General features: G+C 40.9%; 1 protein-coding gene and 1 long non-coding RNA gene across 2 annotated transcripts in view; one reads left to right on the forward strand and one right to left on the reverse strand.

Annotated features, from left to right (window-relative positions):
- The window catches only part of LOC136882094 (uncharacterized), a 278314-nt gene that overhangs the window by 15993 nt on the left and 249540 nt on the right, over positions 1-12781 (forward strand). The gene's annotated exons all lie outside the window — the stretch shown is intronic.
- Positions 9054-12781, reverse strand: part of LOC136882216 (organic cation transporter protein) — a 40967-nt gene continuing 37239 nt past the window's right edge. The window contains exon 9 of the mRNA XM_067154778.2: positions 9054-9290. Coding sequence (XP_067010879.2) covers positions 9105-9290 — 186 coding nt within the window. The 3' untranslated portion in view covers positions 9054-9104. The remainder of the gene's footprint in view (positions 9291-12781) is intronic.

The raw sequence follows: 12781 nt of genomic DNA on the forward strand, positions 1-12781 counted from the left end.
CAATTGCTCAGTCCTAATGAAGATGAAATTAATGGTGGTGAATGAAATTAGGAAAGGAGGTTGCTTATGAATAGGAACTGTCCCTGCATTTGCCTGAAAGTGAAAATGAGAAACCACAGAAAACCAATTTGAGGACAGCCGACAGTGGGGTTCGAACCCCACTCATCTCTAGAATGCAGAATGCTTGGCTTCAGAACTGAAGCGCGTTAACATGCGCAGCCACTCCGCTCGGTTCTCCAGACACCTACATAGTACCTAAATAATGATTAAATATCATTATATGTATATTTTTATGTAATAGATCAGGATGCAGCAGGAAATGGATAAAAAATCCCATCAATCTGTATTGCATATCAGTTTGAAGAATTTCAGAGGCGAGTTTAAACTTTTTGATGCTAGTATATTATAACAGCAACAGTCCGGCTCCATAGCTAAATGGTTAGCGCGCTGGCCTTTGGTCACAGGGGTCCCGGGTTTGATTCCCGGCAGGGTCGGAAATTTAACCAACATTGGTTAATTTCTCTGGCAGAGGGGCTGGGTGTATGTGTTGTCTTCATCATCATTTCATCCTCATCACGACGCGCAGGTCACCTACGGCCGTCAAGTAGAAAGACCTGCACTTGGCGAGCCGAACATGTCCTCGGACACTCCCGGCACTAAAAGCCATACGCCATTTCATTTCATAACAGCAACAATCTTTCATACCTTTCACACTCAAAGACAACAGTTCCCTACATCCTTGCTTTTGACATTATTGTGCGCTAGGACATTCCTTTAACAATGTGTGTGTTTTTTTTATTTTCTTAGAGAGCTGATGTTTTCCATGGAAAACAGAACAAAGTTGAAAGAAAATTTTAAAATGCTCATTGTAGACAGTGAAAAATAAGTTCATGTACTATCCGCAAAACATTTAGTGACACTTTGACTCCATAGTGCTGAGTTGCAAGCAATCGTCCGCATTTTCCGTATCAATGTTATATGCTGTTAAAAGAAGTAAAAAAACACAATAGTTCCACATGATCGATACTGTTTATTCATTTAAGGCAAATTAAAAATTGTAGAACATGTTTCGTCTATTTTGTAGACATCTTCAGCTGCATATGTTTAGGGGTAGTGCATAATTAACAAGGACATATATTCCTGTTATCTTCATGTTAAAACACACATTAAAAACATTAAAAAAATTGAACTTAGTTATACTAAAAAGTATGTCATGGGAAAAAAGGGAGAGGGAGTGGTGGGGTGCAGTCATGGATGAAAAGGAATATAGTACATTTTAACTAATTCTCACTAAAATATCCTGTTAATAAAAATAGCTTAATTCTAGTGCTCAATAAGTAGACCTTGAGAGACGGATTGGCAACCTGTAACATAAAAAATGAATTGATTATGTATCACCATGAGACACCTGGCGGTGTATATGCAAAACTTTGAATACTATTGTTATTTTTACAGCAAAGCAAACAAATATAGGTTAAAACTGAACTTGTGAAACCTATCGCAATAACTGAGAAAAATCCAAGTACATCACAGGAACACCATGGAACTCCTACTCGGAATGAACATCACAGTGAACGCAGAAAAATAATAGCAAAAGTAGCAGACTGCAGTGATGTAGAAAAATAAAATAAACAGTTAAGTCTTCTCGCTCAGTAAGACAAGCTACTGCATATATGGGGAAATCTCTTTCCACGATTAAGAGGATTAAAACATTTCTTGCCTCTCACCCTGGTGAATCTCAACGCATACATGGTAAAAAGAGGTAGGCCAGCCAAGCCATTTTATTATGGTTGATGTCATTATGGATAATGAAGAAAAAGTTATGAGACATGATGTGACTCAGTTGTGGGCTTTGGATAATATAATTTTAGGAAATTCGTATCGATCATAATATCAATTCAATTCAGATGTCAATTCCATTCAGTTCGCAGTATTACTGGGACTGTTGAAGATCCCTCCTTGCCCCTCAGAAATATTTAATTGAAATTCAGATTCCTCCTTACAATCAACTTATTACTTTGTCCCAGTAACCACTATGGTTTTTGGAGATGCCGAGGTGCCAAATTTTTGTCCCCCAGGAGTTCTTTTCTATTACAGTAAATGTATGAATGAATAGAAAATAACAGAACTAAACCCTTCAAGATCAGAATGGGTGTGTGACAAAGTTGTATTCTGTCTCAGTCTGTTCAATGCTTACGGCGAGTTTATTGTAAGACAAGCTTTGGGCAAACGGTGGGGGTGGGTCGGGTGTCGATAAGAGGCAGAAAATTGACTGATTTGTACAGTGCCGATAATAACACTTTACTCACCAAGGAATTCCCTGAATTTCTAGACATGCTGCAGATCACTGCTGAAAGTCAGGTCATTGGATTGCAGATCAGTTTTGAAAAAGAAAACCTAACAATCATCGATAAAGATCAGACCCTCCACTACAGGACTTTCCACCACACATAAAAATGATTAATGAATTCAACTGCCTCAGGTTTTACCTGGGGCAGCTGCGAAATAGAAATCAGAAGGTGCATATTAGTGGCTTGCAAAGTGGTCAATCTTGTGAACGTGTGGTCTGACAGTCCACATGTTACGATCTCCGAATATACAACGTGTATTCCCTACCTTGCATGCTGCTGTTTTCTTCGATCCTGTCACCGCTGCTTCACGTATTCTACTACTCCGCTCACCTGTGCTCTTTATCTTGTTACTATGTTTGATTGTTAAATATATTCTATCCATATTGTTAAAAAAAACCAACAACATACTGTTGCTATCTTGCTGTTGGTAGCGTGTGATAAACAAATAGTATCAACTGAAGTGCACGGCAGTAGAGGTAATGTACACACGAAGTGATATAATATAGTATAGAGCTTAAGCAAAGAGGTCATAGAAAAGGGAGGCTCGGATGATGATAATAATAATTGTACCGGGCGGTACACCTCCACGCCGCTAATTCAAACTTTGCGCCAGTTGAAACTCCTCTGCTGGAGGAAGTCTGAACTTTATCTACTGTGTTAATTTTCAAGTTTCTCAGAAGATGTCACTACTTGGAAATTTTGGAGTTTCTGAACTGGGTCGTTTTCGATGTATTTTTGTTTTACCGGTAGTAAGAAGTGTGAACTTTCTCTTCTAGAGGACACTACTGAAGAACTACAATGGTGCACCCTAGTGCGAAGTGAAAGAACTGTTTTTTTTTTTTTTTTTTTTTTTTTTTTTTTTTTTGGAGAAATTTTTATTTCAAAAGTTTGTTCCTTGTTAAATTTCTTTCTGTTATTGTTTAAGTTGGCTGTATAACCCTTTCCTTCCCCTTGTTTTGAATTTAGCCAATCCCGAATTTCTTTAATTAATTTCTGACCAGATGTATCTTCTCCAACTTGAATATCTTGCTTAACCCTAGCCAATAAAGTTTTGGTGGGCGGGTGTTCTCATTTCCGAAACGCCTCGAACTTTCCACGAGAGTATATAAACTGCTGATTTTCGGGTCTCTGCGCCACTTCTGTACCAACTTTCAAAGTGTAAAGTACGTAGCAGGGGGCGGGAAGCGCCTCTTTCTTCGGGCAGCAGTACAACAACAAGGTAATGGCCGTTTAATAACTTCTTTTCTTGCTAGCTCAGCAGTTTAACTCTTGGGGCGGGTCCGAAGCGTTTCCACCATGTAACTTTCCCTAAAATGTAAAGACTCTTAGCATGTATTCTCTTTTAAAGCTACATATTGGGATAGAGAGTGCTTAACCCTCTCGAGCTCCCACTCATATTGTTTTGAGGTGAACTTATTTTTCATAACCGATTCTTCCGTAACATAATGTAAATTGTTTCCTTCTAAAGTCACCTCTTTAGTATGGGATTAGCCCTTGCATTAGCGGCCTAGAGCCAGATTAGGTTTTAAACAAAAGGTATTAGGAGTGCAGATCGCCTCCTCACAAATTGTTATTTTGGAGGTCATGTAATTAACCTTTTTCTCACTTAATAGACCTCAGTAGGTTGGGTATTTTACCCCCGTGTCTATGTCCTTAGAGGACAACTTGAAGGTGGAGTTTGGTGTGGCCTTTGATAGGCTTAAAGTTGAGAGCGAGTGGCTCTTTCTTGAAAATTGAGTATGTATGCCTCGAGGAGGCTTTTCTGTGTAATTTAGAGCAAGCGCCCCTGGGCATGAATGGGGATTTCTGCCCCTCTGTTAAATCTTGTTTTGGGGTAAAGTTGGGCTAGTTGCCCAAGAATTGCGAGTTCGGGGCTCGAAGCCCAAATCCTGTAAATACTGTAATTGTACTTTTGTTGCCTTGCTACTCTGTACCTGCCATTCTTGTTATTTCTGAATTTTGAAAAGAAAATATAACCTTTTCAAATTTTAAATTAACTTTAATTTCGTAGCCTGAGACCTGTTCACCCCCGCACCTTCTTTCACCTCTGCTAATCCACCAAACCACGGTAACAATAATAATAATAATAATAATAATAATAATAATAATAAATTATTAAACCATGGAAACATGCAGTAAGAAGGAGCTAGGCCAAGAGGAAAACCAAAAATTAACAATATGGATAGAATATATTTAACAATCAAACACAGTCACAAGATAAATAAATCAAAGAGAAATTTTAACAAGTGGTGAAAGATAAATATGTAAAACTGGAGAAAATTAGAAAAGTGTGCCACATTTACAAATAGAATTTCCAAAATGCATGTAAGAAAAGCCTATCGAACAAATACAAGCGTACAATGAATACATACAGAAACTGAATAAGAAAAGTGGGAGCAAAACCTGAAAGAAAAGAAGTACGAAAGGAAGGGGAAAGGGAAGTGGGATAAGGATCAGAATGGGGAAAGGATTTTCTTCACCGGGTATTACTATGTTATGAGAACAGAATTTACAAATAGCATACGTCTTAGAAGACAACTGAAGTGATTAAATTTTTTTTAAAATATTGTCCGTTGCGCAGTTCATGTAGAAGTGCAGTCTTTCATATGAGCTTTGGAAATACAAAGTGTTAAGTCGGCAGAAGAAAAGTTCAGCAGGCAGATGGCCCAGATGAAAAAATAATGTCCAAATAATGATAAATCTTGCTCACCAAATTGTTGAAGATTAACAGTCCAAATGGAATTGACATAATACAAAGTAGCACGGTTATTTGGGTGCTCCACCACTCTGAGACGAAGGCAGACTCAAATTGTGGAGCAGCGGAGTGGGAATATATAGCGGTGTAGAAAGATCTAGAAAAGTGAGGAGGCTACAAGCCAGCAAGTTCGAGAAGCATATTATCACGTGTCCAAGGTAAGCACACAGCGCACAGACAACGGAGAAGGCGAAGCATAGAGAGGAATAGAGAGGATGGCATCATAGTCACGTGATGAATGGCGTAGCCAGAGCACAGGTGAGCGGAGTAGTAGAATACGTTAAGCAGCGGCGACAGGATCGAAGAGAACAGCAGCATGCAAGATAGGGAATACACGTTGTATATTCGAAGATCGTAACACACAAGGTAAGAAACTTATGGAATTTCTAGTGTTCTCCATATTTTTTGTACAGTGCATAATCTTGGACACTGAAGGCATCTGATGTGAAATGAATTGATGGTTTGGAAATGTGGTGCTGGCATCAGTTGGTGTGTATCCCATGGACAGCAAGAAGAATGAACGTGTCCATTTTAAATGAACTTTGCATTTGTGTCAGGCTTTCAACGGGAGATAGTTGGTTCGAACCCCACTGTCAGCAGCTCTGAAGATGGTTTTCTGTGGTTTCCTATTTTCACACCAGCAAAATGCTGGGGCTGTACCTTAAATAAGGCCATGGCCGCTTCCTTCCCACTCCCAGGCCTTTCATATCCCATTGTGGCCATAAGACCTATCTGTGTCGGTGCAACGTAAAAAAAAAAAACACAACGAAAGAGAAGCTTTCAATGATTTGTCGGTGTTGTATTGTACAGGACTTTGGTCATGTGGTATGATGTGATGATACCTTGAAAACTGATAGTTCAAGGAAAAGTTAATGGACAGCAATCCAGGGGTGTAGCACCATTGAGATGGTTGGACCAAATCAAACACTTCACTTCGAATCTCACTCAGACTAGCAGATCAGCTCGAATGGAGAACCATGGTTCACACTTGAAAATTAAAGTCATGAGACCATGATTAGTCAGTGATATGGGAAATTGAGTTAGAGGAAAAGGAAATATACCAAATAGGCTGGTGTATTTGAGGACTATCAGATTCAGCCAGGAGATAACCTACTAACATGGGGCCAGAAGGCCAGAACTCTTCCGTTTGAGCTACTCAGCCCTGCAGTGTTATTTTTGGGATCAAGTCCAGTTTTAAGTGTATGTAGAAATAAAATATCGGGTTTCAAAAGATCATGATCCTCTCTGCTCCCAGCATTTTCCTATCCCATCTTCGTCATAAGATCTATCTGTATTGGTGCAACGTAAAGCAAATTGTAAGAAAGGAATACAGAAAGTGTCTAACTTTTACAGTCAAGTCAGAAACCTACTTTGGGGCAGCAAAACACCCCAGGAAGCCAAAATAACTATGTATTACACATGTTATGTACCAACTCTCATCTATAGTTTGAAGTTATGTACTCTACTAAACAAAGTCATTAGCAGAATTCAAGCAACAGAAAATAGATTCATCAGAACTACAAATGAAAAACAACCAGAAGGGGGATAAGATCATAAATGAATTGAACAGGAAGGAAGGTGGCATCATTATTCCTATTGCCAGTGTTATAAAGAAGCGTAGACTTCATTGGTATGGTCAGTGAGAAAACTGCAAGGACATACTTCAACCTCAGAGTGGAAGATAATGTTGGATGGAGACAGTAAAATCAGAGGTGGAGGAAGATGTCTAAAAGCAAAAAAATATTTGAAGATAGGAGGAAGTGGCAAGAACTTGTATACCACACCTGGGAAACTGTAGTTGGAGAATGATGATGATGTATTAAGATGAATACAAACATCTAGATCCTGAGACAGGGAATTAACCGAAGTAGTTAAAATCTCTGTTACAGTCCGTTTCTGTCTTCAAATACCTTGGAAGTATCATTTCAAAAGATAACACAGTAAAACAAGAATTACTTAACAGGACTCAGTATGGTTCTCAATTTTATTTTCAAGTGAGAAATCTACTCTGGGAAAGCAGAAAATTGACAGTGTTTTATACCTACTTCATTCCAATTCTCACATGTCGGCTCAAAACATGTACCCTGCAAAACAAGGCAAATAGTAAAATCCAATCAACAGAAATTAAATTCATCAGAACAATTAACCAAAAGACCAGGAAGGACAAGATTAGAAATGAAGCAAACAGGTAGGATGCTGGCATCAAAATACTTGTTACCAAGCTTTTAGGAAGATGCAGGCTACAAAGATTTGGGCATCTTATGAGCGTGGACAGAACGAAACAGCAAGGAATTACTTTGAGAGAGAAGTGAAAGGGGAGAGGCCAGTTGGGAGGCCAAGGAATCGATGGATAGAATCAGTGAAATTGGAGGTCAACAAGAGGAATGCCAAGTGGGAGGATATAGAGGAACCAAAATTATACTTTCTACAGGAAGAAGTGGCGAGCGCTTGTGCACCACACCCGAAAAACTGGAGCTGGAAAATGATGATGATGATGATGATGATGAGTTAAAATCTCCGATGCAGCCAGGGATTGAACCTGGGTCCTCTGAACTGAAGGCCGCCCACTGTGCTGACCATTCAGCCAAGGAGCCGGTCAAAATATTTACAATAATGTCTTTAAATTTTTCTCCTAATTACAAATTATATATATTTCATTTATTGCAATGAATGACCACCAAGGATCCTGAATTCTAAATTTATGCATGGTGAGGACTATGTACGAAATAGAGATTTAAAAAAAAATGCTATTTGTTCAGGGCGTCGACCCATGTGGACTTTTGCCCGTTCTGGCGTCATATTGTATGAACCTGCATGTAATTGGAATGGCGGTAGTGTGGAATGTTGTGTGTGAGGAAAGGAAGATTAAGGATGTCACAGACACCCAGTCCACAGGCCAGGGATATTAATAATTACAATTAAAAACCCCTGACCCGGCTGGGAATCAAACCCGGGGCCGCTGGGTGACAGGCGGGCGCGTTGCCCCCCTATACCGCGGGGCCGGACAAGAAGTAGAGATACTTGATATATTGATTCATCTTCAGAGACGAGGAGGGTCTCTAGTAGTAGAAGTCACGACAAAGGATGCTGGCAGAGTCCTTGATTATGCCTGTTATAATTTTCTCCGGCATATCATGATGGATCCTGAAGATTTTGAGGACATCCATGTATATTTAATCACACTACCCCTGTTTCCAAATAGCAAGCCCTTCTCAGGACAGATATTGTATTTTTCTATTAAATATGAGATTCAAAGCTCACATATATTCTTCTTGTCAGTTTCCATGACCTGGGTTCTGGGACTTCCAGAGTGGATCATTTGACTAAGTATCACTGCTGTTCGTGCTTGTTAATGGATGGCAGAGCAACAGTGTCTGCTCCTCTGATAGATCTATTGGTAGAAATACAGTAATCTTTACAAGAGATAAATTTCATATTTAAGCTTGTATTGTCACCTTAACAGCATTATGGTATTTTCAGGCAGAAATTCCACCTGTACAATACACTTGTTTTTATTCTCTTCAGAATAACATTATTTTAGTAAAATGGAACATATTTCATCGTATTCGGACATATTCAGCCTAATCTTTCTGTATAGAACATATCAAGAACTATCCCTTGTCCCATTGGGATGAAACATGTTCCATTTTATTAAAATAATGTTATTCTCAAAAGAATAACAGCAAGTGTATTGTGAAAGTGATTTGTACTTGAAAATAGGCACCATAATGCTACAGTGTTCTTTGTCATGTTGTTCAGATATTATTATGGTCTAGGTTTTGAAGGAGTTCTCGTTTATGACAGAAGCCAAACAATATCCTTAGATTGCTGTGAAGAATATGGTCACCAAAAGATATCATACTTCATTATGAAGTTAAGTTAATTTTATTTTACATATTATGTTTATTTAGAAACTAGAAAAGATAATTCCTTTGGTCATACAAAAAATGAGTCTTGAAATTATTTGTATGCTCAGTGTCATCTAGTCACACAACTCATCATGGTGGACTAAAAGCCTTGTTGTCATAATAAGTTGTGTCAGGAGCAGAGGTTTTCTTGCCAAACTGTTCTCCCTCCTCTATTGTGTCTGGCAGCGTCTTGCCCAGTGTCTCTGGCAGGATCAGTGCAAGTAGACCAGCTGTGAATGTGAGAGCACCAAATGTAACTGGAGGTGCAGAGTTCCCCTGTAACAGAATAATTTTTGTTGCAGACTTTAAAAGTGCATTAGAGCAGGGCACAAAATTTCCTGTTACCTGGTCAACACAGGCGACAAAGTTTTAATATATATTTTAAAGTTCCCTATGGGAATCAAAATCTATATCATAGAATGGTCTAGCAGGCATTGATTTTTGTAAAGGAGCTGAAGTCTCTCATAGTGCATTGTCACTGCCTGCGGCTACAAGTAGCCTGTGTAGTGTCCACTACATGCACTAGCCATGTGTCATGGTAGGTATGCCAGTTACCAACAGATGAACCCAAATTGGCACACTGGGGTCAAACGCTGGCAACCAAGAATGAGTTAGCTGCAAAATGTATAATTTCTAATAATTGACTAATTATATTGGAATTGCAAGTTTTATTATAGGCTTTTGGGCTTATGCTGTGTCAAGAAAATAAGGTGAAATTCTTCACGTTTTGCAGAGAACTTTCTCTGGCCTTCTCAGTCATCAACGGCACTGTCATAGTAGATGAATTCCTTGATAAGAGCGGTGGATCTGCGTAAATCAGATGGCATTATTCCAGATAGAAGCGGGAGCCAATGAGTTGGTGTAGATCGAATTGTGCCAGTTATTATGCGCGTAGTGGAATTCAATTCAGTATCAATGACTGTTCATCCATACTGAAGCACAGTTCTCAGCACTTGAATATACCAAGCCTAAAGCTGAAGACTGTAAAACGTTTGCCGAAGAACCCCAGGTAGTTCCACAAAGCTTATGAATGATGTTGTTACGTGTTTTCAGTTTCTGTGCAGAGCCCAGCAGATGTTGCTTGTAGGATAGTGTTCGATCCAAGATTACTCCAAGATATTTTGGGTTCCAGTTGTGGTGAAGTATCCTGCTACAGAAACTTACATTCAATTTAGTATTCAATAAAATTTTAAGGAACCCCGATCTACTTGTACATGAAGATCTACGAACTATCAACCAAAACAGATTATGTTCACGCCATCCAACTTTACGTAATGCCTTAGACATGGTTGCTAGAAGCTACAACCCAACTACAGAGTGGAAAAGACGGTGGGAAGCAGCAACGGAGACGCACCTGCACAGTATGTTCTCGAATGCCAAACTTCCAAGTGGATTCCAACTACCACGTAAAATATGGTCTGCTTTGAACAGAATAAGAACAGGCCATGGCAGATGCAGAGACATGCTGTTTAAATGAAACAAGTTGCCGACACCCGCGTGTGACTGTGGAGCTGCACGACAAATCATACATCATATTGTCAGAGAGTGTGAAACGCGGGCATACACAGGCAGCGAAGTGGATTTCCTGATGGCAACTCCAGAAGCAGTACAGTGGATCAGTGATCTTGACATTCAGTTGTAGGGAGACTTTTCTTGTTCACTGTTTTCTTGTTATGTAAATATGTATATAATTTATATCTGAACTCAACTTGATTGTATGGGTCATACGCTAAATAAATAAATAAATAAATAGTAGATGAATATAAGGAATGGGCGCATAGGAGTATCGGGCGATGACATTTCATATACACTGTTTTGCTATTAGAAATCTTTGTACCGGGTGAGTTGGCTATGTGGTTAGGTTCTCGCAGCTGTGAGCTGTCATCAGGAAGATAGCGGGCAGGCCAGAAGATGGTTTTCCGTGGTTTCCCCATTTTCACACCAGGCATATGCTGGGGGGCTGTACTGTAATTAAGGCCATGGCCACTTCCTTCCCACTCCTAGCTCTTTCCTGCCCCATCGTCACCATAAGACCTGTGTGTGTTGGTGCGACTTAAAGCAAATTATAAAAACAAAATCTTTGTTTCCATTTTTGGTATTTAAAAATGCTTTAATCATTAGTTACTGATACCTTTTGTGAGTTTAGTGTTCCGTAAAGTTGAGAATTATGTGCTTCATATTGTTTTGTTTTATATCTTTAGCAGTTGAGTAACTGCCATGAAGAAAAGAGTAACATTCTGTTGATTCATAAAAAGGGTAATATCAAGAAATTAATAATGACTGGCTGTATTCCATGTCCAAATGCAAGTGTCTCCAGGAGAAAGTGAGAATGACACTGTAACAGTGTTGAAGTCAGTTCACCTTCTTATTCTATGAAAGGAAAATGTAAGGGTATCATGTTAAACGTTTTAACATCCCATTAAAATACACTGACTGACAGAGCAAATGCAACACCAAGAAGGAGTGGTCAGAACTTTATGCCAATTGCAGGGTAGACTGACGTCACTGAGGTATGCTCATGATGTGAAATGCGCCGCTGTGCTGCGCACGTAGCGAACGATAAATGGGACACGGCGTTGGCGAATGGCCCACTTCGTACCGTGATTTCTCAGCCGACAGTCATTGTAGAACGTGTTGTCGTGTGCCACAGGACACGTGTATAGCTAAGAATACCAGGCCGCCGTCAACGGAGGCATTTCCAGCAGACAGACGACTTTACGAGGGGTATGGTGATCGGGCTGAGAAGGGCAGGTTGGTCGCTTCGTCAAATCGCAGCCGATACCCATAGGAATGTGTCCACGGTGCAGCGCCTGTGGCGAAGATGGTTGACGCAGGGACATGTGGCACGTGCGAGGGGTCCAGGCGCAGCCCGAGTGACGTCAGCACGCGAGGATCGCCGCATCCGCCGCCAAGCGGTGGCAGCCCCGCACGCCACGTCAACCGCCATTCTTCAGCATGTGCAAGACACCCTGGCTGTTCCAATATCGACCAGAACAATTTCCCGTCGATCGGTTGAAGGAGGCCTGCACTCCCGGCGTCCGCTCAGAAGACTACCATTGACTCCACAGCATAGACGTGCAAGCCTGGCATGGTGCCGGGCTAGAGCGACTTGGATGAGGGAATGGCGGAACGTCGTGTTCTCCGATGAGTCACGCTTCTGTTCTGTCAGTGATAGTCACCGCAGACGAGTGTGGCGTCGGCGTGGAGAAAGGTCAAATCTGGCAGTAACTGTGGAGCGCCCTACCGCTAGACAACGCGGCATCATGGTTTGGGGCGCTATTGCGTATGATTCCACGTCACCTCTAGTGCGTATTCAAGGCATGTTAAATGCCCACCGCTACGTGCAGCATGTGCTACGGCCGGTGGCACTCCCGTACCTTCAGGGGCTGCCCAATGCTCTGTTTCAGCAGGATAATGCCCGCCCACACACTGCTCGCATCTCCCAACAGGCTCTACGAGGTGTACAGATGCTTCCGTGGCCAGCGTACTCTCCGGATCTCTCACCAATTGAACACGTGTGGGATCTCATTGGACGCCGTTTGCAAACTCTGCCCCAGCCTCGTACGGACGACCAACTGTGGCAAATGGTTGACAGAGAATGGAGAACCATCCCTCAGGACACCATCCGCACTCTTATTGACTCTGTACCTCGACGTGTTTCTGCGTGCATCGCCGCTCGCGGTGGTCCTACATCCTACTGAGTCGATGCCGTGCGCATTGTGTAACCTGCATATCGGTTTGAAATAAACATCAATTATTCGTCCGTG

The sequence above is a fragment of the Anabrus simplex genome, chromosome 10, assembly GCF_040414725.1.
Source record: "Anabrus simplex isolate iqAnaSimp1 chromosome 10, ASM4041472v1, whole genome shotgun sequence".
In the NCBI taxonomy this organism is placed as follows: Eukaryota; Metazoa; Arthropoda; class Insecta; order Orthoptera; family Tettigoniidae; genus Anabrus; species Anabrus simplex.